Here is a 24,149-nt window from a genome sequence, read left to right on the forward strand (position 1 = left end):
AGGGAGAAGGCGGGGCAGCATCATGCAGGAGCATGCACTATCGCATAATTAGAACTACTTCCTTTTTACTCATTGCAAACATAATAAATCCACAATTTGATGGACAATTTAGGTTTCTTGCCAGCTGCAGTATATCTGCTTAAAAAGATAATGTACATACTATACAGGATTTCCTTCAATCTATGAGGCACCCCTAATATGAGACTTTATGCTTAGCAGCAATATTCACTATTCTAAATGACCTGAGGAACAACTCAAGTTATATTGCACCATAATAGAGACACAGCCCAACTCTGAAGAAAGCAAAGAACAATTCCCTGATAAGTGAGCCAGATTGCTGTACATAAACACGTGCACTGATAAGGTTCTCATGTTGTTTTTAAGGAGAACTGCCCTACTAAATAATGATTCTCCAAGAACCTCTCCCCCTACCCCCAAAATTCATAGAGAAATTACTATCAAACTGGAAATTTAACAGGGGCAGATCCAACTGCAGAATTACACTTTTTGGTCTCGGCTCTCATATCCAAAACAGAGGTAGATTTTTTTTAAAAAAAGAGCTTTTAAACACAGTAATTCATTATTGGAAATCATAGCTACTTTCTTCATTCTTTATAAACACTCCCACAGAGTGCTAAAGCATCCTGCCTATAATTGCTCCAGTGGCAGTGGCTCAAGTTGCTGAAGTTAAGGACTGGTGTAGTATTTGGCTGCCCTTGCCAGGTTTTGTCCCATTGGTAAAGATGCGGGGGGGGGGGGCAGTTCTGGAGAGTTGTAGAAAACTTAACTGTATTTCCCTTAACAAAACAAAAACAAAACAAAATCTTGAAGTGCAGCAACAAAACTCCAGCTTCACCATTGAAACAAATGTCTGCCATTCATAGTTAAAAAGAGCTGGCACCTTCATAACTCTTGCTATATATTAATATCTCTATAAAGCAATATGCATTTTAAGACCACTACTTGATAGGTGTCCATCTGACCTTTCTTTCTTTCTTTCTTTCTTTAAATTAATACATTCTTTTTTTTATGCTGAGTACAGTCAGGATCTCAGATTTGCTTGCTTGGGTACTGAAATTGTCAAGCAGAAGCCCTTGTAAACTAAATGAGTGCTTTTTAGAAGCTTACTCTTATTTTTATGTCCCTTCTCAGGATAATTTAGTCATGCAGATGAAACAACTGTATCTCCTCAGTGCAGCCTTTTTGTTATGTGGTTTGGCTGCTCTTGAAAATATCCTCAGCATGATTTTTGCACTATATGCACCAGTTTCTAAAATTTCTCTCTTCTTAGATATTTTTCAGTCGCTCTAGGTAAGATAGGGGCCACTTTCCTGGTAATCTGACCTCATGGTTTCTTCTTTGACAGCTAAACTACAAGACTTTCTTCCATCTCTTGCGTCTCCTCCCTCAAAGAGGTAAGGTGTAGTCCATCTTAATATTTCAGTTGCCTTGATACCTTTAAGCAATAAATTGCTTAAAAAAACTTTTCGCCTGTAGAAAACAAAACCAAGATATTCCATCTGATCAAGACGCAGCTTTCTCAATCATCCTTAAGCCATTATTGAAACTGGCTGGCTATCTTCTACCTCAGTAGGATGTGGGTCAATCTGCAGAGAAAATAAATACACTTTACTGCTTGGGATTCTAAAGTTAATATAAACCTTTTTTTGGTAGATTTAGACAGAAGTTGCACTCAGGGATCTTGATTTACCTCTGAATAGAGAGGTGGGGGCTGAAACCGGAACTCCTGAATGTAGGCCAACATAGGGCAGCATAGTTCTTCATTGCAGTCAATTAGTTGTGGATAAGCAGTAACGTGTCTTGAGAACTCTTCCTCTGACACTATATCGGCATAATTGGGCGGTGCTAGCAAAAGAAAATATTTTTTTAAACATACATTAGCTACTACTTCCATGGTTCCCTTCTGCAGATGAATCTTTTCCTAAGCCCTACTCTATGATGGCTGATGACCAACAACAAAAATGAGATTTTAGTGTAAATGATGAATCACTTAAGAAGCACTGGAATCTGAATACAGGTATTACTTTCTGTTTCACTGATATACTTGTGACAAGGGATTTCATGATTTATTATTACTTAATGTACTTGTATTTCTTCCTTTCCCAGCATGGCATTTTCTTCTCATAGTCACGTGACAAAACATCAGCTGGGCCTAGGCAGGAATGGGGAACCTATGTCCTTCCAGTTGCTACTGGACTGAAACTCCCATCATCCCTGATAATTGGCCTTGCTGGCTGGGGCTGATGGGAGTTGGGAGTCCAGCATCATCTGGAGGGCCACATGTTTTACCATCTCTGGTTTAAGCTGACAAAAACCTCCCCAGTTCAAGCCCAAGAGTCAATTTACTACAGTGGAGGCACCAGGAGGAAAAAAAGGAGGGCCCCCCAAGAAGGGCAAAGCATGTTTCTAAGTGGGTTAAAAGAATAAATAAGCACTTGCATGTCCCCCTGCCCTGCCTCTGGAACTATCTATGACTTTTTACATTGGCTCTAGTTAACTTCATGTGAGCGTCACAATTTATTTTTGCAATGTATATAGCAGCTCCTGCTACTGCAAGAAAAAACACACACAATGCAGCCAAAATAATATAGACACTAATCTCATAACCCAAAATTGTACCTTCTGGATGTTCTGGCATTGACAGTGCCAACCAGCTCATATCCATACTGAACTGGCTGGCAAGGCTGGAGTTTCTGCTGGAAAATGCAGTACATGGAATTGTGCCAATCACTAGAGGCAGTTCAAGCATCAACTTTTTAGCACCAGGAATATGAATGTATACCTGTGATGAGAGAGACACAATTTCACAGAATCTGTCAGAGAGGAGCCAAACCTATGGCAGCACTACAAACGTATCCAAAGGCAAGATCAGAATTTTTCCATAAACCATAGCTGCCAAGTTATCCCTTTTTTAAAGGGATTTTCCCTTACGCTGAATAGGCTTCCTCGCGAGAAAAGGGAAAACTTGGCAGCTATGCCATAAACCCAACAATTTTGGATTAGGGTTGCACCAATCCTGCAAAGGATGAAACTACAATCTGCCCTATCCTAGTCCCACTTAGTTTTCACTTGTTGTTTTAAAAAGCTTCTTCCAAGCACCTAGACTAGCAGCTAGGCACTGCACAGGGCTTCTTGAAGGGGTTACACACCCTCTGAAGGAGTGGCTTTGCAGCTTGGAGGTACTTCTGCATCCTTTGCTGACACTTGAGGCTCAGGTGGCTGGTGGCTCAGCTGTGCCCCTATCTGGAATAGCCTAACTATATTGTCTATGCTCTGGTAGTGTCTAGGTAAGATTTTTGCACTGCTATGATACATAGGGCTGCCTCTGAAGATGGTTTGGAAACTTCAGCTAGTGCAGAATTCAGTGGCCAAGTTGCTCACAGGGGCAAGACAGTTTGAGCATATTGCATATTACACTAATCCTGGCCTGACTGCACTGGCTGCCAGTTAGTTTCTGGATCCAATTCAAAGTGCTGGTTTTGACCTACAAAGCCTTAAATGACTCAGGACAGCAACACCTCAAGGACCACCACTCTCCATAGGGACCTACCTGGACCCTGTGATCATGTGAGGCCCTTCTTTGGGTGCTTCTTCCACAAGAGGTCTGGAGGGTGGCAACACAAGAACAGGCCTTTTCTGCAGTGGCTCCCCATTTGCAGAAAGCTCTCCCCAGGGAGGTTCACCTGGCACCTTCATTATACACCTTTAGGTGCCAGATGAAAACGTTCCTCTTAAACCAGGCCTTTGGCTGATTTACAACTGATGCCCTTTTAAATGTATTGTTGGGGGTTGGGGTTGTTTTTGTTCTTATTTTCATTATGTATTTTGTGTTTTTCATACAGGCAATCACTGTTTTGCACACGTTCAAAGCACGCCCTACTGTGCATGCATGCATCTCCCCAACCTGAAAGTTGCCAGAATAAGAGTGGGGGTGGAACAGGCTTACAGGTGCTCTGCTGATACACACGGGGTCAGGAACGCAATACCATGCAAAACAGCTGTTGCCTGTACAGTAGTAATTTCATTGTGAACCACCCTGAGATCTATACATGTGTCTATACATGTGTGCAAATTTAACAAATCATGATGACAATAATAAAATATCTAGAAAAGAGGGAGGCAGCCCCCCAGGCCACCTCATACCTATGGAGAGCTACAATATACAGTGCACCTCTACTTACGAATTTAATGCGTTCCGAATGCACATTCGTAAGTAGAAAAAATTGTAAGTCGAATCCCATAGGAATGCATTGGGAGAAAAAATTCGTAAGTAGAAAAAAATGCTATCTAAACCGCATCCAAGATGGCGGACGGAGCTCCGTTCGTAAGTAGAAACATTCGTAAGTAGAGTTATTCATAAGTAGAGGTACCACTGTATCTACAAATCCAGTCCTGTGCAGCTTCTGAAACAGACTCCTGATCTGATCTGCACATTGGTTTGGGTGGATGAGATCAGATGTGTTCACTTTGGAAACTATGCTCACAGGATTCTTCCTTTATCCCTATTTGGGGGTAAAGCACATATAACTGTGCTGTCATTCATATACATCTATATACTGTGCTGTCGTTCATATACATTCCTGTTTCAGGAATTTGGCTTTGTTTCATACTTTCAACATTACCTTCCAGCCATTTTAACACCATCTCAACTACTTCAGTTTTGAACTCCTAACCCCTTAAAATTCCAGCAGCTAAATGTTAGCCTACTACTTTTGGACATACAGAACAATTCAAACTCTCTGAAGGAGCAAGCAATGCTTAGGAAGATTTAGTAAAATATAAGTATGCCTGAATTTAAGTTTGATTAGTTACATAAACACAGTCTTCAAACCTTAAAAGCCTTATGCGGCTTAGGACCGCCTCTCCCGGTATGCCCCGCAGAAGACATTAAGGTCCACAAATAATAACACACTGGAGATCCCGAGTCACAAGGTTTTTAGACTGGCCTCGACCAGGACCAGGGCCTTCTCAGTACTAGCCCCGACTTGGTGAAATGCTCTCTCTCAGGAGACTAGGGCCCAGCGGGAGTTGTCATCTCTTCGTAGGGCCTGCAAGACAGAGCTGTTCCGCTTGGCCTTTGGTTGACTCAGTCTGACCCCGGTGTTACCCTCCCTCCCCTAAGGTTTTATTCTACAGATATTTAAATGAGGTTCCACTGGTAGATTCCCATTTTAAAATTGAATTTCAACATTGTATTTAATCTGAATTTTAATTAATTGTTTTCTTTTCTTTTATGTCTTATTGTAATTTTCTTGGTGTTAGCCGCCCTGAGCCTGGTTTTGACTGGGGAGGGCGGGGTATAAATAAATTATTATTATTATTATTATTATTATTATTATTATTATTATTAAATGGTGAAAAGCCACACTTACAGCTAAGGAATATTCAACTCTGATAATACAGCAGTCAAGGATAGAAGGGGTGACAGGTGGAATTTTCAAAGTTTTCCCATTCCAGGTATCTGTGCTCCCAGAAGCAACATGGTTTCCTCGCACATTGGCGACCATCTGTCGAAAAGTTTTTGTTTTCCCACTAGCCAGATAAGTCTGTGTTTGGAAAATAGCAGCTTTTGGAACAATTAAGCGAGAGGAACAATTCTCAATTTCTGCATAAATTGGTATTGCTTCACCTAAAAAAAAAAACACAAAGAATGAATTAATTACCAAACATTATGATGTACCCGAGTGACAAAGAACATCATTCATTACATGATGCAAATTATTTTTCTTCCTTCTGTTTTGTACAGTTAGAGTTTATGTTTAGGAAAAAACAGTTCAGTGGATACTTCCTATGTTTATTGTGGCAACAAGCCATAGCTGCCAAGTTATCCCTTTTTTTAAGGGATTTTCCCTTATGCTGAATAGGCTTCCTCGCGAGAAAAGGGAAAACTTGGCAGCTATGCAACAAGCACCATGAAAAGTCCTACATTTGTATACGCATCTGCAATGATTTTAATAATCATTTATTTGGCTTTCTGCTTAACCTTTTCCCTCTTAAAGTGACAAAACCTAAGGCTTTTTAGATAGGGCATTGATGTTATGGGAAAAACATGGCATTCCAACACTAATATAGAAGCAGAAGAACACCTGCAGAGGAGAACAAGAGGATTGGGGAGGGGAGGTCCTTAGCTGTTTCTCTGCCCACCAATTCTACTCTGTGAGTGCCCTCATCCCAGACCATCTAAATCACTTTTTCCTAACTCTGGCTCTGAAAACAGCAGAACAGGGTGATAGCTGCAGAGTGGAGAGATTTTTTGAAGAAAACCAGTTGATGTGGAAATGCTTGAGCCCTTCCATCCCACTTGTCAACCCTCCCAAGCAAATTCCACCCTCAATAGGAATTTGGGATAATAGGATCTTGAGAGAGGGGTGGGACTTGGTATTTATCAACCTAATATCCAATTTCAGTCTTATTGAAGAAGAGACACTTGCCATTACAATAGCCTTTCCTCTCTATTTTGGCACTGAGAGAAACTGGACCAGAAGTGAAAAACCAGCATCCAATCATCTTCTCCTGGCTTCGTCTTACAGGGCTCTGTAAATAATAATAATCATCATAATCATTAAAAGAATAGTGGTTTCAAACCCACAGATACCAGCAATTCACCTGTGCTTGACTCACCAATTAAGAGTTTGTTTATTTACAGGCATTTATAGCTTGTCCTTTACTCATGTGGTCTCTGAGCAAGCTACATACAGCTCAATATAATTAAACCCATACAATATATTCAACCCACAAAGGACTGTGCAGAAAAGTGCACCTTGAGATAAGTGAGGTAAGTTAAGGCGAGACCCACAATGGCATTTGCTTTGGCAGCCGCCATTACATGACAGGGAGGCAAAGCAGGTAGCTGTACCCAAGTGGCACACCACAATCCATTTTAACAGGTTAATGCTCCATATGAGGCAAACAAGATTTGCATTCTCTCAGACAGCTCCAAAGTGAGTGTAATTCTTTTTGGAGAAGACATGTCCCCTTCCCATTTTTATTCCACATGGCATCTCTGCATATACACACTTTTGGCAATCACTGCAGTCTCATTGCTCTCTGCTGCAGTAACTAAGCATCCCAGGTTAGCAATTCAAATTTACTATCCAGATGTTCATATCAATTACTATTATTTAAATGACATTAGTGGCCACATGTGCAAAGTACCAGGTTACTGTATAACACTACTCTCTTGTTATAATTGATCCTAAATATTTATTTGTTTGGGGCAACACAATGTGAGAGTGATCCACTGAGACCAGGCATATGTAAGATTTCTTCACTCAGCAGGCACAGACAGAGGTGTGAAGCAGAGGCAGCAATTCCACGGGCAGAAAATGCATCTCCCTCCATTCTCTATGGTGGGAAGGGATAAAGCTTCTGCCAATCCTCAACAGCATATTATATTATTTTAATGGGATGACATGCTTTCCTCCATCTAAATGGACCCAAATGAGAAAATGCATAAAGGCGTCTCTGTAGACAGTGGCTATTTTTGAAACGGAAGGTTACTGAATCCCTCAGGAATTGATTTAGAACTCAAGCCTTCTAAGAATCATATGGCACACAACCAGTCCAGTTTACACAATTTAATGAACTATACCTTATGCTATGCTGCAAAATGCAAGTTCATTTTTGTTCACATTCTTACAACTATTAGAATGGGGTGGTCAAAAGAGACAGCAGTCAATTAATACTTTATAGACAGAAAAATGACCCCACTTGAAAGTTAACCAATCATTTGACTTTTTATTGTTTCGATGTTACCAGACTTATCAAGCAGGAATAAACATGGGAAGCAATCATAGCTATGGTAAACACACAGAACAGAGATGAATGCATTAATTTCAAATAATCTAGCATCCTTATATGCGAGTGGATTTTGTGTTTTGTGTTACCATAAGTGGGTTTGTGTATGTGCTGATTTCCTAAGGTACACTTAATTGGAAGCTGCTCTGGAAAAAAAAGCCTGCCCGCAAAACTCTTTTCTCAATGCCCAAAGGCTGTTGCCAAGAAGAGGAGGCACACTGGTGCTTTTGCCAAAGAGGATATTGTTTTAGTGAGCAGTCTCAACTGGTTTATATTGCCATTTCATAATAATGCATGGAAGTTCAAATGTTAGTTTAGACTTGAGAAACAAAACCAAACAAACTGCACATCCTATTCAATTGGGCAAAGCAGTTACAGTATTTGGCAAGTTATGTTACAGGGCTGAATTAACTACACATCAGAAAACAAGTGCAACTAACATTAACATTGAAGTAATGAAAATATGCAGCCAACAAGGTTAGGAGAGTTACTTGAGGTAATACCCGGTATTAACATCGCCTGTGCTAAGCCCCACTAGGCTAACTTAAGAAAACTAATATGAAAGTTCAAGCAAACTGAAGGCATCCTACACAAGAGAGAGGATGACCAGAGACACAATACAGTGAACTGCATTTGCTACAGTGAACTGTATTTGCTATAGACTTAACAGCAACAGCAGGAGGTTGAGCTACAGCTCCACTGGCTTTCATCTACCTTTCTCTGGGCCATTTCGAACTACTGTACCAGAACAGCAGTACATATTTTACAGACAAAATGAGTGCATAATTATTGTGTAACAGGAGTGAATATTAAGAAGCACAAAGCCAAGCAAATGTCACAGATTCAGAAAGAACCTCATGGGTATTTTAGTCCAAGCCCTTCCGCCACCACTCAAACTTGTGAGTGACCTTCCACAAAAGATTCCCTTAGCAATCTATTCCTTTGCATGGCTTCTGCTATCAGATCTTCCTTAATGCTAACCCAAGTCTGTCTTTCCTGCTGGTCTCACATTTCATAAGTTGTAAAAACTCATTTCACTAAAATAAGTTATTACACTGAATAAAGTTAAAGGGTACAGAACTGGCTTATACTCCATTAAGTCATTAGGGGGGGGGGTGATATGTAGACTTTTCAGTCAATATTATACAGAGGGGGTCAGGTTCCAAAAAATATGACAGTCCCACATGTCCAAGGAGGTTTTTGGGCCTGTGTTTCTCAAATAGCAGCTCCCTGCTGGAAGGCAAGCTAATTTTGAAAGAGAAAAGCATTACAGGAGTAGTTTGTGGTATGACACATTGATTAGGAACATCAGACTCCTAGCCAAACTCACTGGAACAACCAAGCCTTGAGGATGTTGAAAACACACTTCTGGAAGCAAGGTTATACTTAACCTACTTTATACATAAAAATAACCCACTGGATTTTGGTTCAGCCATCCACTGAAGTGTGAGGAACAAAATTCAAAATTGGATCCATATATCATTTAAGCGATACTAAATGCCATGAACAATTGCGGGCTTTTCATTTATATATTACCTGGTCACTACTGACAACTAGGAAATTTCTTCCAGAATGATTCAGAGTAATTTCCAAGCGTGACTGCAACCCTTTAAAAACTCTCTCTCCTTCTCTCTCTGGGTGTGTGTATGTGTATGTGTGGATGTGCGTGCACAGAGAGTGGATCTCTTAGTTCAGTGCTGATCAAATGCTCGTCAACCATCAAGTCAATACCTTTTCTTCAGAAGCTTTCTGCTTTGTATTGCAAAGAGCCCTGTAGACGTTATTTATTTTGTGCCAATTGAAGGCTATTGGACTGAGAATCAGTGGATCCTCTGTGCGGACTGTTTTTCAAATTTTCAGGTGCTGTTATATACATGTTCCTTGCTCTCATACCGAATCATAGGTAAGGGTGCAAGGTGAACTCTCTGCTGCAGAAGCTGAAGTTGTTATAAGGGAAAACAGACTGAAAACTGCTTTTGTATGGAGTTTGGAAGCTATGCAAAATGAAATGGTTATTTGGTGAGTAAGGCACTTAAGTATCGCTTGAATGCTTCACATATTCTGGCTGAGCAGGTTCTCATGTAAGCATTAGCAAAGCCTTGTTCAAATAAAGGGTGCAGGGGGAAAAGAGAAGAGAGCGAGGCAGGCAGGTATATCTACACTGATGGTACAGTGGCATATATGGCGTATCAACAAATACAGAGAAGAGGCGACAAGGCTATTCACCTTTAAACCTTGCATAGTTTCTAAACATTGAACCTGATTTGTATTCAGCAAGAATGTTATACTTTATTATAAGGGGTGGGGAACATGTGACCCTCCAATTGTAACTCCCATCATTCCTGGTTATTGGTCCATGCTGGCTGAGGGTGATGGTAGTTGGAATCCAACAATGCCTCGAGGTTCACAGGTTCTCCACCTCTCCTTTACACAATGGGCAAATAATACATCCGGTCCTAACTATCAATCTAACAAGAAGTAAAAGCTGCAGAGGAAAAACAATGCTGAATACCAAGAGCACAGAATACTTGCTACATTAGCATTATGATGGAAAGATAAAATGGTTCCAGCATTTCCTGAGCAGCAGAAATCACAGAATCAGATTAAAGCAAGCAGTTATTAGATCTTAGGTCCCATAAGAATTGATGCTTTTGAATTATGGTGCTGGAGGAGACTCTTGAGAGTCCCATGGACTGCTAGAAGATCAAACCTATCCATTCTTAAGGAAATCAGCCCTGAGTGCTCCCTGGAAGGACAGATCGTGAAGCTGAGGCTCCAATACTTTGGCCACCTCATGAGAAGAGAAGAATCCTTGGAAAAGACCCTGATGTTGGGAAAGATTGAGGGCACTAGGAGAAGGGGACGACAGAGGACAAGATGGCTGGACAGTGTTCTCGAAGCTACGAACATGAGTTTGACCAAACTGCGGGAGGCAGTGCAAGACAGGAGTGCCTGGCGTGCTATGGTCCATGGGGTCACGAAGAGTCGGACACGACTAAACGACTAAACAACAACAACAACAACAACAACAACAACAACAAGGTCCCATAAGAAGAAGGGAAGATCTCATTTTATGTTTAGATGGAATGGGAATTCAGCCCACTTCCATTCTGTTACTTTAGACTGATCTTATTTTCTGTAATAATTCCACTGATCATGAGAAGTCCAATGCTTTAAATGTGAGTAAATCCATAATATTAATAACAGAAGATCTGAGGCAGCTGCATCTATACACGTAATGCTGAAAAAAGAAATGCAAAATGGAAGGATGTATAGGATGAAAACCAGAGCTTAAATCACAAGCTAGAAATAATAAATAGTTCACTATAATGCCTGTTCTATCATTCCCTCTATCTCTGATATTCAGGCTGCAAATTCTATTGTTTGCATAGCCACAACAGCACTACCACCCCACAAGCAGCTGGAAAATTCGCAGAAGTACAAAACAACTTTAGGGGGAAAAAACAACCCCAGGAGGGTATGGGAAAAAGCCAAAACAGCCCAATGAGGAGTGAGTGTGCACAGTGAAATGTTGACCAGCTGGGGACCACCTGTGCCAAAATATACTTCTACACATTATTTTTGTGATGACCAACGGTTCTAACAAATACATATGAGTGACTGGCTGGCTGTTGAGGAAACAGAAAACCAGGGTGGTGGGGTGGTGGGATGGAACAGAGCGGTTGGAATCCAGAACAGCCGTACTGTACTCCACACTACAATATTTTTATTCTGGTCCCACTTATAGCCTAGTATTACTGAGAGAGTGTCAGTCGTTGCAGCCATGTAAATGTAGCTACTCTGATATAAAGTACTTTAGGCTTTCTGTTATTGTTATTAAGCCTCATTAATGCATGTCAATCCTGCCCCAACTTTTGGCAGAAACAGCTGTGCCATCAGGGATGTAATCAATGGTATTAAACAGAAACAAAAAACTGTTGGCAATCCATGCAGCCTAAAGGCTATCTATTTATAGAGGAAGCTTAGAAGGGAGCTTACATGCATTTGAAAAGTCAGCAAAGTTACAGACCAAAATATCACAGACCTGGTTATAGCTGAGGGTTAATGAACACACGTATAGCACAGCTAGATCTGCTCTTACCAGTAGAATGGGTGAATTGACATCTATGTGGCTGATAACCTGGAACTCTCTCTTCACAGTTTGATCAGGGACCATTGGCCTTTCCAGGGTTGCTTTCACACAGTACTGGATGTTGCCATACTTGCCCGTGAAAGAGGTTGCTAAAGATCTGGACACAAAACAAAAGAAAATACCCATTTACAAGTTTGCACCTTTCAGGATTAAACATAAGATACTTACAGATACAAAAGAAAGAGGAGGCTTTGCTCTCCCAGACCTTAAATTGTACTATGAGACAGCATGTTTAGTATGGATCAGGGACTGGATAAAACTGGAAAAGGAGGAAGCTTTAGACTTGGAAGGTCATGATAACAGATACGGGTGGCACACATCTCTTTGGTATGGGAAAGGAAAGGTGCACAAAGGATTTTACAATCACATAATTAGGAGATCATTAATGAGGCAGTGGGAAAGAAACAGTTTTAAGATTGACTGTATGCATTATATGGGCCTGTGAATGAGCAAAACTATGCCAAGCAGCATTTGAGCTTCCTGCACATATTAGGCATAATCAAAATACTTTGTAACAGGGTTGGCATGCCAGTATATTTACCACCTATTTGACCAACAAGTGGTTAAAAATCAATGAATACAATATTACTATTGTTTGGGTGGCAGTTTACTTGTATCATTTCCCTATAGGTTCATTTGTCGGCAAACACAGGAGAGGACTGTTTGCCTCCTAGCTGTGGAGTAGTCAGGGGGTAGAGACAAGAATTGAAGAAAACTTCCTCTGACAATGTGCTGTAACTGAAAGTTTCTTTAAGCAGTAACACAAACAGCCATTGGTGGAAACATCATTATTTTAATTGCATTATTCTGGGTAACTTTGTATGTCAAGTCTGGTGTACAGGACAAAAGCCAACAAAATAAATCTTGTTTAGTCCAGCTGTTGCATCCCATCCCCATTTCCTATGTGCTAGATGCATCCATGTGCTAGAGGAAAAAGCAGAGAAACTGCTCTGTAAGTACAGTGGTGCCTCGACTTACGAATTTAATCCGTTCCGAAGGCACCTTCGTAAGTCGAAAAACCCTAAAAATTCATAAGTCGAAAAATCCCTATCTAAAACCGCCGCGGGTTTTTTCCGGATGTCAAGACATTCGTAAGCGCGCAGCCATTACTCCCATTCGTAAGTCGAAAAATTAGGTTGTCGAGTCGTTCGTAAGTCGAGGTACCACTGTATAGTCTCCCAGTGTGGGCAGATCAATTCTAAGTGGGGTGGTGGGTGGGAAGCGAAGGGATGGTCACCCAACTCCAAAGCCTTCCATGCTTGTGCCAGTCAGTGTAGTAGATGTCTGTCTGTCTGTCTACACACACACACACCCACCATTCTATTTTGCCCATTTCATGAAACATTCCTTCTAAACTAAGGAGGGGAAGAATTAAGTGGGTGAGTACAATTCTCTTGGAGAATTAAAAGGGTGGTTGCTCCAGCCTCTGCCCCACCCCAGAATGTCCTGTTTCAGGGCCCCACCTGATAACACAATACCAGTGATAATTTAGACTTGTGGAGTTTTCCCACCAGCATCTGAGGCAGACATGCACTTCTCAGGATGCCAGAGAGGGATCTTTGACACATCTTAATTCTCCCAGCCAGCAGATCTAGGGGTTAGGTTTACTCTGTAGAGTTGTTACCTTTCTTCTGAGAAGTTAACTCTTTAAAACACACTTGAACATTATTTGATTGGTCTGTAGATCAACTGTTTTTTGACTGGTCAACTGTTCAACCATACTTTTTAGCCTTCATGATTGCGATGAAAGGCACAGGTGTTGCCTGATGAAGGCATGGGATAAAGAAGCTTCTGCTACCAGGGAGAAAAATATCTACAGAAATAACCCTCTCCCTCCCTATGTTACCCACCACCGTACTATCCACATTTTTCTGTCCCCTCTCCTTATAAAGAGAACACATTTCTCTTTATGCCCTAGCCCAGGGATGGAGACCTGAGCCCTCCAGATGTTGTTGGACTCCTATCAGCCCCAGCCAGCATGGCCAAAGATTAGGGGTGACTGAGACTGGAATCCAACAGCATCTGGAGGGCCAAAGTCTACCCAATTCCCATACAAGTATTTACAGTTTCACAAAACTCTATATTGATGCTATTCAACTGCTTCAGCTTTACCAACTGCAAAAATTAAGCTGCTTACATTGACCTGCTGCCTTCTCATACCCTCCTCCATCACAATTTGTTTCAACTTGTGAGCACAAGATAAAACAGTACTGCAAGGGGCACATTTGTATCTTATGTTGCATTTTACTTCTGCCCCATCCCAACTGCTTGCATCAGGTCATCCTGCTTGATTCATTTAATAGGAAAAAGGGCAGGAGAGTACCAAAGCCTAAATTCTCACTCCCAATGCTCTACAGTTCCCAACTACTGATGAATAAGGTACTTTCTTTAAACTCTAAATAAGTTACAAACCAAACAAAATCAATATACGGACAAAATTTGGATCACAAAGTATAAAATATATGTTTTCTTGAAAACTATCTAGGGACACTTCAGAAATAACACACACATATATATATGTTATTTCTGAAGTGTCCCTAGATAGTTTTCAAGAAAACAATAAAAACCAATATGTCAAGTTATGCTACATCACTTACTGCTGGGGGAGTTGAAAGCTGAAAGGGAATTCATGTTTTCCAGCTTCTAACAGGATTAAGCCCTCATCACCTACAGGGAAAAGAAAACATGTGGTTGGCTTTTTCCTCCCACTTTTTGAAAAAAAATATAGATCATAATGATTTTCAACACACAAACTGCAGAATTAAGACAATCTATTACTTAGATGCCACTTTGAAGAGGACTCCTATTGTGCTTTATCTATGACGAAGAGCTACTGCGGAACTTGCTAAAGGACACAAAGGGGCTTGGGTTAGGATTCACTTTCTTGCATCCCACTGTCTCCCCTATACAAGCAATACAAACACTTGATTACCAGAAGCAAATGTGATATGTGGGTGCATGCTACAAGCAGTGCTCTCTCTTGCGAAGCACATTTGAAACTACTGCCTATCTCCAACCTCAGAAATATATGGGAATGATGCTTTTGTTAATGAGTGAACAGCCAAACAACTTTGTAATAAAAGTAAGAAGAAAGGACAGAGAAGGTGGTGTTTACTGCTGTATAAAAAATAAAAAATTAGGGTTTATGAGGTACACATATTTACAAAGAGTAAGTAAGAGCCATTACAATGTGGCATTTAAACTTAAGAATCATGTTCAATATTAAGTGTTGTCATACTCACACCACTGACTGCACAAAGCTGAACAGTGTGAATGAATTCCTACCACACCACACTGTGTACCCTATTGTATTGCACCAATACAACAACATCATGGTTAGTGATAATGTCTGGGTGCAATACTCCTACATTACAATCCTATGCATTTCATTCTTTAGGAACAAAGGAAGCTGCCTTTACTGAGTCAGACCATTAGTCTATCTAACTCAGTATTACAAGACAGGATCTGAAACCATGTTCACTGGCTAGGCCTGTTGCTACAGCAGAAACTTGCACATGTTGTGTAACAGCCTATGGAAGAGCCAGGGTTACAGAAAAGTGTTAAGTTTGCTTCAGTTTGGTCTCAGATTCTTGTCAGATTCCTACTTCCTCACTGGTGGGGAAGGCCAGTCTTTTAATTGTGAAAGAAACCCAGTAGATTTCACAAAAGCAATTTTAGCATGATGCACTTCTTCGGTTGCCTCCCCAACAGCAGTGCCATCACAGCCAGCAAGTACCTAAACAAGAAAGGTCCTTTCTCGTCTTTTTGGACTAAAGCAATCAGTGTAAGCCCAAGGTAGGTTGTGCACAGTAGAGCAGCATACCTGTCTCTTGAAGAATCTTAATGACTGCACCAAAAACCAACAAGACATGTAATTAACTGTTCCACACAGAGGAAATTGATTACAAATTGCTTCAAGAAACAACTGGAAGATTCGTCTGAACCTTCCTCTGAATCAATGGTGAACAACGAAACTAGCCTTGTGCTAAAAGCAAGTTGATCAAATCTACACATTCAGGCACAAATATTCCTGCCCTTTGATTACAGCTACCGGTAGTAGAATCAACACTACTGTATTGTACTTAAACAGAGATGGATTTGCCTGGAAGCAGTGCTGTGGAGTGCCCCCAAAAGTCCAGCACAGGCCAGTAAACAGAGAACTGGGTTTGTAAAACTGAGGTTCAAGTCTCAGCTCTATCTCAGCTTCATTGTGTGAAGAATCTAACCAATCCATTCAGTCTCAATCTCATATCATGTTCAGAGGAACCAGTACAATAAAATCTCAATTCATGTAGGGTTTCCATTCCATAGCTCAAAGCTGCCTGCTGGAAGGGGAGGAGCCCCCCACCCAAAGACTTCCCTGCATATCCACTGTCAGAGGGGGGAAAAGAAACTTGTCCAGCCACTAGGCTACCATAGCATGCAGTGAGATCAGCTGCTGCCAAGTTTATTCAATTGTGGACTGATCTGGGACTCTCCCCAAGTCTTGCTAATTCACTTGGGTGGCAAGGACTTAGGCCTCCTGTCCACCAGGCAGCATTGGCCTGAGGTTAGGCTTGCCTGGTTTGATATTCTGCCAAGGTTGGTGTGGTACTGTCAGGGGAACCCCAGGGGCATTAATAGGACCTGGAAGGTTAACCTGGAAATGAGGCTGAAATACATGATCTTGGGGTGTTGGTCATTCACAGTGGCGGAGTGTGTTCTCGTGGTGCCTAGGGAGTGCACAACGGTGGGGGCGCAGAGGGCAAATGGAGCCTGTCATGTGCCAGCCCAGACCTTGCTGCTGAAGCAACACCAGCCATGAGATGCACAGGACCCTGCGTCACTTTGCTAGGCTGGGATCTGATCACCCATTTGCCCAGGCAGGGTGGTTTGTCCTATTATCTGCAGGTTCAGTTTATTCCTGCACCCGAGGTTCAGTTTACTCCTGCACCTACAAAAGTTTCTCTCTGCAGATAATAATCTGGTTTGTTGCATTTAAGCTTAATAAAGTGGTCTTTACTTCAGCCAAACCAACTTTGTCTGACTCCTTATTCAGTCAATGGGTCGCAAATGAATCTGGGTGGTTTTCAAAAGAAATGAAAAGTAATCAAGGTTAGGAATATGGGCAGCTGCCTCATACCAAGTCAAACCAATGGTCTATCTAGCTTAGTATTGTCTACATTGACTGGCAGCAGCTCTCTAGGGTTTTGGGTTCTTTCCCAGCTCTACCTGGAGAGTGAACCTGGGATCTTCTACATGTAAAGCAAATGCTCTACCACTTAGTGACTGCCCTTCCTCCCACTGAGTTCAAGCAGTTCATTTCAAGGTCAAGCAGCCTGGTTTCAGGAATCCCCCTCTCAGATTGTATTAGCAGTTATCACCACACACAGCAAAAACTTTAAAGCACTTTGCATAATTAAAAGTGCTATTAATATAATGGGGCAAGTTACTGTCATTTTTGGTAGTTTCCACTACCAGTGAATGATATTAAATAGATAGATTTTTAATCTATGGATAATTTTTCTTCTTGATTTAATTCTGACTCTTTCTTACATCATCAGCATGATTGTGAATGTTGCCTACCAGCCAAGTATGGCAACCCACCAAGACTTAATAAACCTCCTCTCCATTTGTTTTTGCTGGCTATACAACACCGGGGGGGGGGGCAGGGGGTAAAAAAGGTGCATTATGGTGCTGGAGGAGACTCTTGAGAGTCCCATGGACTGCAAGAAGATCAAACCTATCCATTCTGAAGGAAATCAGCCCTGAGTGCTCACTGGAAGGACAGATCGTGAAGCTAAGGCTCCTCATGGCCACCTCATGAGAAGAGAAGACTCCCTGGAAAAGACCCTGGTGTTGGGGAAGACGGAGGGCACAAGGAGAAGGGGACAACAGAGGACGAGATGCTTGGACAGTGTTCTCGAAGCCACCAACATGAGTCTGACCAAACTGCGGGAGGCAGTGGAAGTGCTCTGGTCCATAGGGTCACGAAGAGTCGGACACGACTAAACGACTACAGGTAAACAACAACAACATGTGCACCTGGATGGATCACAAGCTGCACAGGCCTATTTTTCATATTGCTTTGAAATGAGAAAGGAATATGCTGAGATACTGTACTGAACTGTTTTTTATCTAGAAGCAGAACACCAATGACCACAACATTTTTTCTTAAGTGTCCGAGGTGGGTCGAAGAAAATAAACATACAACTCTCTCGGCCTACCCCATAATCTGCACCTAAGTCACCTTCCCTCTTACCGCCACACCCTCCTCCCAACTTCAGCCTTAATACAGGGTGCCCCTATAATTCATCCCCAACTACACAAACCTCAGCCACTGGTCTTTACTCATTCAGTTTATTTTGCCAGGCCTTTTACATCTGTTTCAGCTCTAGATTTCTTTTTAACTTTGCACTTTTAAGATTTTGCTGCTCATGTATGTATGCTTTACTGTTGATCTGCTTTATCTTTTTTTTTAAAAAAAAATGTTTTGGTTCTGGTTGTAAGTCATTCTGAGAATTTGAGTGGCATGGTTTTACTGGATATTTCTGCTTCATGTCACTATAAGATTGATTTTACGCTGCTGTATTTATGCTGGTTTGTGTGTGCATGAGCTGGTAATTGTTGTTTAAAATTGGTTATGATATTTTTGCTTGTATTTTTCAATTTTTTAAAAAATTGATAAACCACTCTCAAGTTTATAACCTTATAAACTATCACACAATCATCCTTCCTGGCCTAATGGTTTGACTTGGCATAGTGCAGCTTCCTGTGCTCCTATAAAGGAGAAGAGCTATACCTCAGCAATACTGCATCTGCTTTGCATGCAGTACATTCCAAATTAAATCCCTGTCATCTCTATTTAGGATTGGCAAACACCTTTGCCAGTAAGAATGGAATAATAACACAAGAGCCCTCTTGCATCTGATCAAAGGTCAATCTAGTCCAGCTTCCTGTTTTCTGCAATGGCCAATCAGATGCTTCTACGAAACCCACAAGGAGGGTGTGAGCACAACAGCTGTATAATGAAGGTGCATGGCATGCTTCCTTGGCGAGGGATTTCCTTCAACTTAGGGGCTGCCACAGATAATGTTCCCTCTCCAAGTTTCTGAGGGCAGAGGAACCCTCTGCTGATCTTGGCACCAAGAGAGTTGGGAAAAATATTTAAGTTTTACATAAGTGCACTCAGTGAAATTAATGAATAATGTTTCACCCAATACTCATGGTTGTTGTTTTTTTTAAAAAAGCTACCACTTGCAGCCCCCAACCTCATCCCAGCCCCTCCTACACTGTGTGACCCCTGGTTTCATTTACATACATTTATACCCCACCTTTCCTCCAAACAGCTTAAGGTGGCACACGCACCCCATCTTTTCCTCCCAACCCTGTGAGGTAGGTTAGTTAGACTGCAAGAGCAACTTGCCCAAGTTCACCCACTGATCTTCATGACCAAGATGGGATTTGAACCTGAACCTCCCCTCAAACCACACTGGCTCCCTTATGTAAACTTCACTCAAACCGCTTAGGAATGCGAGAAATTAAGCAGGGCACAATTGCCTTAAAACAAAAACAAACAAACACCAACTTGCAGTGAACACGCTATTAACAATGCCAACATTATTAATATTCTGCACAAAATCAGACTAGATCTGTTCCATAGGAGGCAACCCCCTAGGGGCTGACGTCACCCCCCAATAATCTATTTGAGGGGGCTGCCCCCCAGGTTGATGGGCATTACCATTCAAGTGCTGCTCTGATCCATTATGTGGGGCGGGGCTTACCTGCCCACCACAACATACGGTATTATTCAGGTTGGCACCCCTGATATGTTGTTCTCTCCCTTCTGGCCCCCTCCAAGGCGAACCCTCGCAGCCCAAGACCCCGACCAAGCCAAGCCTTCCCTCCCCACGCCATGGGCCGCTTTCTGCCTCCTTCTCACCTGCCGGGCGCGGGTCCTGCCCGAGCAGGTGCTGCCGGACGTCCAAGTAGGGCACCTCCGCCTCCAGCCGGGCCCCCGGGCCCCCTCCTGCTGCCGCTGCGGGAGAAGCGGCGGCGGCGGCCACAGCGGCGGCTCCTTCGCTCCAAGCGGCCCTGGCGCGCCCGGTGGCCTCGAGGCGGAGGGCGCGGAGGGGCAGCGGCGCCGCCGCCTCCACCACCACCCGCCCGGACACGGTCTCGCCGCAGCTGTAGCCGCCCGCCACCGCTTCCGACAGAGACAAGGTCAACTGCGCCTTCACCACAGACGACGACGACTCCTCGGCCGCCATGACGCGCCTCAGGCCCCTCTGCCCGGCCCTCGGCGACGACGACGAACGGCGCCGGCACCTCGGCCCTCTGAGGGGGAAGGCAGACGAGGAAGGAGCGGGGAGTTTCGCCTCAGCCACCCTCCAGAGGCCCTCTCACCTGATTGGCTGCGCCCGTGACAGCCCCTGGCGTCAAGCGGCGTGATCGGAGCGCCGCGGCCAACCGCCGGGCGGGCCTCGGCGCGTGGACAGCGCCTCCATTGGACACGCCGCGGCAGACCCGGAATCCTCGGCCAATCAGAGAAGGGAAGGAGCCATGTGCACGGGTTGCGTGGGTAAACACAGGCCGGCTGGCAGGGAAAAGAGGAGGGGCCTGAGAGTGACGTAATTCTTTCTCTGGTGGAAACTCCCTAGGATTTCCTCTCAGGGTTCCGGTGTATACAGCGGGATTCCCAGAAGCACCTGGGTGGGCGCGGGGAGCGCAGGGTTTTCATTTCGTTTTCACATTTAGTTTGTATACATTACCGCCTTTCTGCGTTGCTGTACGCAAGGGGGTTAGCAAGCATGAGAAACACGGGAATATGCCGCAGAAATCAATCATCTAACAATCCCATCCAATGGAAGCAAGTCATAACAACAACAAAAAAGACTTTAAAATGAACAAATTATATCAAATAATGTTCAATAATCCATTAGCATATGATAGTACACAATAAAATAAACTCTCAACAGGAATTTATTCTCAACAATTTACAATGTAATCATTACTAAACTATAATCATTAAAAATAACAGCAAGTCACAATGCACAAAATATAGCAATACATAAAAGTGAAAAGATTTAGTTGAGCAACAGAGTCACATAAATTTATTTTGGCTATTATTATTACTTGTGAATTCCTCCTATCCCAGCTGCTTCTGCTCCTCTTAAATGGGAGAGGCCATTGTTCTGCTGGACTTGACTGAGGGTGGGGCACCCTTCTTCACCCTTCTTCACTGAGGAAGCTAGCAGGAATGCTGAGGCAGCTGTAGCTGTTAAAGTGAAACACAGGGGTGTACTTAAGGGTTGGCGCAGGCCCAGGGGCATGGGCATAGTAATAAAAATCAATAAAAATACATAGCAAACTGAAGTTCTGCCCCCCCCATGAAAAGGCCTGCCTCCTCTAACAAAAGACCTGCCCCCCAACAAAAATCCTGGCTATGCCCATGCCCGGGGGGGGGGTACAAAAACTGCTGCTTGGTGTGATTAGGAGCTTGTCTGCCCCCCCCCCAATACTCCCTGGGCTGTTCCTCTGCTGCTCTGGGCACTGGCTCCTCTGGGTTCCTTGGGGGAGCTGCTTGCCAAGGGTTTAAGGGTAGGAGGAGAGTTCTGATACAGTTCCTTGTCAAGAGCAAAAGGTAGCCTAGGTATAACTCTGGTGAGATATAGTAGTACGAGTTATGGCTAATCACATCTCCATGCCTCTTCTCCGATGCTGGACTAGATGGGCCACTGGCCTGATCCAGCAGGCTGTTGTTATGCACAACAGCTCCTTCCGTGGTGAACGGCCATTTGGGACACAAGAAATTGCCTTATGCTAAGTCAGACCATTTATCTATCTGGTTCAGGATTGCCTCTGTGAAGCAGTTGATGAGAATTGGAAGTGGCGATAGCACTGTGGCGTTCAAGCACTTTCTAGGGGCTGCCCATCATTCTAAAACAATTAATAATGATAATAATAATAGCAATAATGTGCTTGACTGCTAACCTCTGACAACAGCCCTGGCCTGAGGCAGACCATTCTGTGACATACTTCTGCCTCTTGAAATGATTTCTTTTTGGAAAGCTTATTGTGGAGTAGTGAAGAAGGATAAAGCAGAGGGAACTTAGGAGAATTTGGGACCTGAGGCAAAAAAATTATGATGACCAAATGATGCCCACCCACCCCCTCTGGGGAAAACATAACATAATGTCTGTTCCTCAATTTTTGGACTACAACTCCCAGCACCATGCTAGTTGGGGCTGATTGGAGTTGTAGTTCAAAATATCTGGAAAGCACCAAGTTGGGGAAGTCAGACCTAAATAATTGACTCTGAATGAGAATCTGCTGCCTGCAGCAGACCCTCCTGCCATGTGTAATGATAGGGCTGGCCCCAGAATGTATGATTTGTCATAGAAGAAGGTGGGAATCTTGTCTGAGCAGCTTTTACGTTTCATTTCAAAATAGGTTGTTGTTCTTCTTGGGCCCAGGGGATATGGAAAAATGAACCAGAGAAGGGGATAGTGCTTACTGAGTCAATAAAACCATGTAGTTGCACAGTGTTGGAAAGGTGAGATCTTTTACAGGGCTGGTAAAATATATTACCGTGCACTGCTATAGGTTATTATTAACTTGTACTTATCTGTGCTTATATGCTTTTCTGCACGTACAGTTCCAAGAGCTCTCAAATCTCTCTCTCTCTTTTTAAAGAAAGCAATTTAACACCCCTTCTGCAGTTGTACTGGCTGGCTGGCCGCCCCTTTCTCAAACTGACACGAGCCAAGGAAAAGTGTATGTATTTCCTTTTGGTCCAAGTGCAGTCAAGGAGGTTCATAACATAAGCTGAAACGATATCGAATATGAATTATTATTGCTGCTGTTATTAATCAAACAATATAGAGTAAAATGGGAACAGAAGAAAAACCGCACAACATATAGCAGACACATAAACAGAGGCAATTGGTTGAGCTCAGATTCTGACCTAGATGGACTCTAAGGCAGCTTTTAATGTTCCTTAGCAGTTTTGTTCATCAAGGCTTTTTTTATGGCAAGTTCCTTATTTCAGGCTTCTTGGGAGGGTATATGTCCTTAAAGGTACACTAGGCATCCATTAAATCACATAGACCTAAATCAATTAGTGCATGGACTATGGAAACAATGTGAGGCTCAATTCTCACCCCCATTTCATAAGAAGAAAGAAAAAGGCTAAATAATAGAGTTTAATGCAACAGAATTCTTCCTGAAATTTCTCTAGATCCAAAAGATGCTTGATCTGGAAACTCTGAATAAGGGAAACAATTTCATCCTGAGTCATGATAATAGAATCATAGAGTTGGAAGGGACACCAAGGGTCATCTAGTCCAATCCCCTGCAATGCAGGAATCAAGGGTTTGGTAGAAGTACCATGTGATTCTACGGCTAGAGTTGCTGCACCTGTGAGCTGAAGGTTTTACCCCCAGGGCCAACGCTAGCTGGAGTGATGGATGGTAAGCCAATTAACCGAGGGAGATAAAATGAAGACATTGGGCCTTTGTTTCCTGCTGCAACTTCCTCTTGCTTGATATTTGTGACAAAGTTTGTATAGGTTCTGCAGAAATATAACACTGGGGGAAAAGGAAAAAAGCCTGAACTACTACAGTGGAGTCAACTGCATCATGCAAAGCACATTTAACAAAAGTTTCTCAGAGTGAACAAAAGTAGGACTGCGGTTAAGGGGGGAGGGTTGTTCAGCATGAGCAAACTAAAAATCCATTCTAGGTCGATGGTGGTCTTTCATATTTTGCTACCACCAACTGACTTCGATGTTCTGCAACCAGAAGTCAACAAAAATATAGCTTATGCAGTCAAGCTCCAGCTGCCAAAAGACCCTTTACTAAGGGACAGGCTTATTCACAATGCAATGCTGTTCAGCAGTGCAGTGCCATAAAATAGAATGCTTAGGGGAGAATAACATACGGTATTTTAATGCACACACTCTCTCTCTCTGTGTGTGTGTGTGTGTGTGTCTGTCTGTCTGTCTCTCTCTCACATACACACATTGCATGTGGAAATTGAGCATATCACAGAAAAATGTTGCATCTGAGCCTTACTCTAAGTCTTCTGAATAGCTCAGTTGGCGAGAGCATGGGGCTGATAATGCCATGGGCGCAGGTTCCGTCCCTGTATGGGACAGCCGCATATTCCTGCATCACAGGGGTTTGGATTAGATGATCCT

At 42.8% G+C, this 24,149-nt stretch overlaps 1 protein-coding gene across 1 annotated transcript; it reads right to left on the bottom strand.

The window, feature by feature from the left end:
* Nucleotides 1–554: 554 nt before the first annotated feature.
* ARRDC4 (arrestin domain containing 4) lies at nt 555–20,337 on the bottom strand. The gene is made up of 8 exons (XM_035131479.3): nt 19,893–20,337; nt 14,569–14,638; nt 11,921–12,068; nt 6,453–6,555; nt 5,394–5,650; nt 2,641–2,803; nt 1,712–1,866; nt 555–1,607 (listed from the first exon to the last, which is right to left on the bottom strand). The coding sequence occupies exons 1-8, from the start codon at nt 20,218–20,220 to the stop codon at nt 1,551–1,553; spliced, it is 1,281 nt and encodes a 426-aa protein (XP_034987370.1). The 5' UTR covers nt 20,221–20,337; the 3' UTR covers nt 555–1,550.
* Nucleotides 20,338–24,149: the final 3,812 nt, after the last annotated feature.

This window comes from Zootoca vivipara, chromosome 13 (assembly GCF_965207765.1).
Source record: "Zootoca vivipara chromosome 13, rZooViv2.hap1.1, whole genome shotgun sequence".
NCBI lineage: Eukaryota > Metazoa > Chordata > Lepidosauria > Squamata > Lacertidae > Zootoca > Zootoca vivipara.

What these genes read in the sequence shown, in the direction of transcription:
- ARRDC4 (XM_035131479.3), bottom strand. Translation starts at nt 20,220, where the DNA reads ATGGCGGCCGAGGAGTCGTCGTCGTCTGTGGTGAAGGCGCAGTTGACC. An exon ending in TCAATTCACCCATTCTACTG is followed by an intron (nt 6,556 to 11,920) that starts GTAAGAGCAGAT and finishes TATTATTTACAG; the next exon opens with AGCCCTGTAAGACGAAGCCA. An exon ending in GAGTTGAATATTCCTTAGCT is followed by an intron (nt 2,804 to 5,393) that starts GTAAGTGTGGCT and finishes CTCTCATCACAG; the next exon opens with GTATACATTCATATTCCTGG.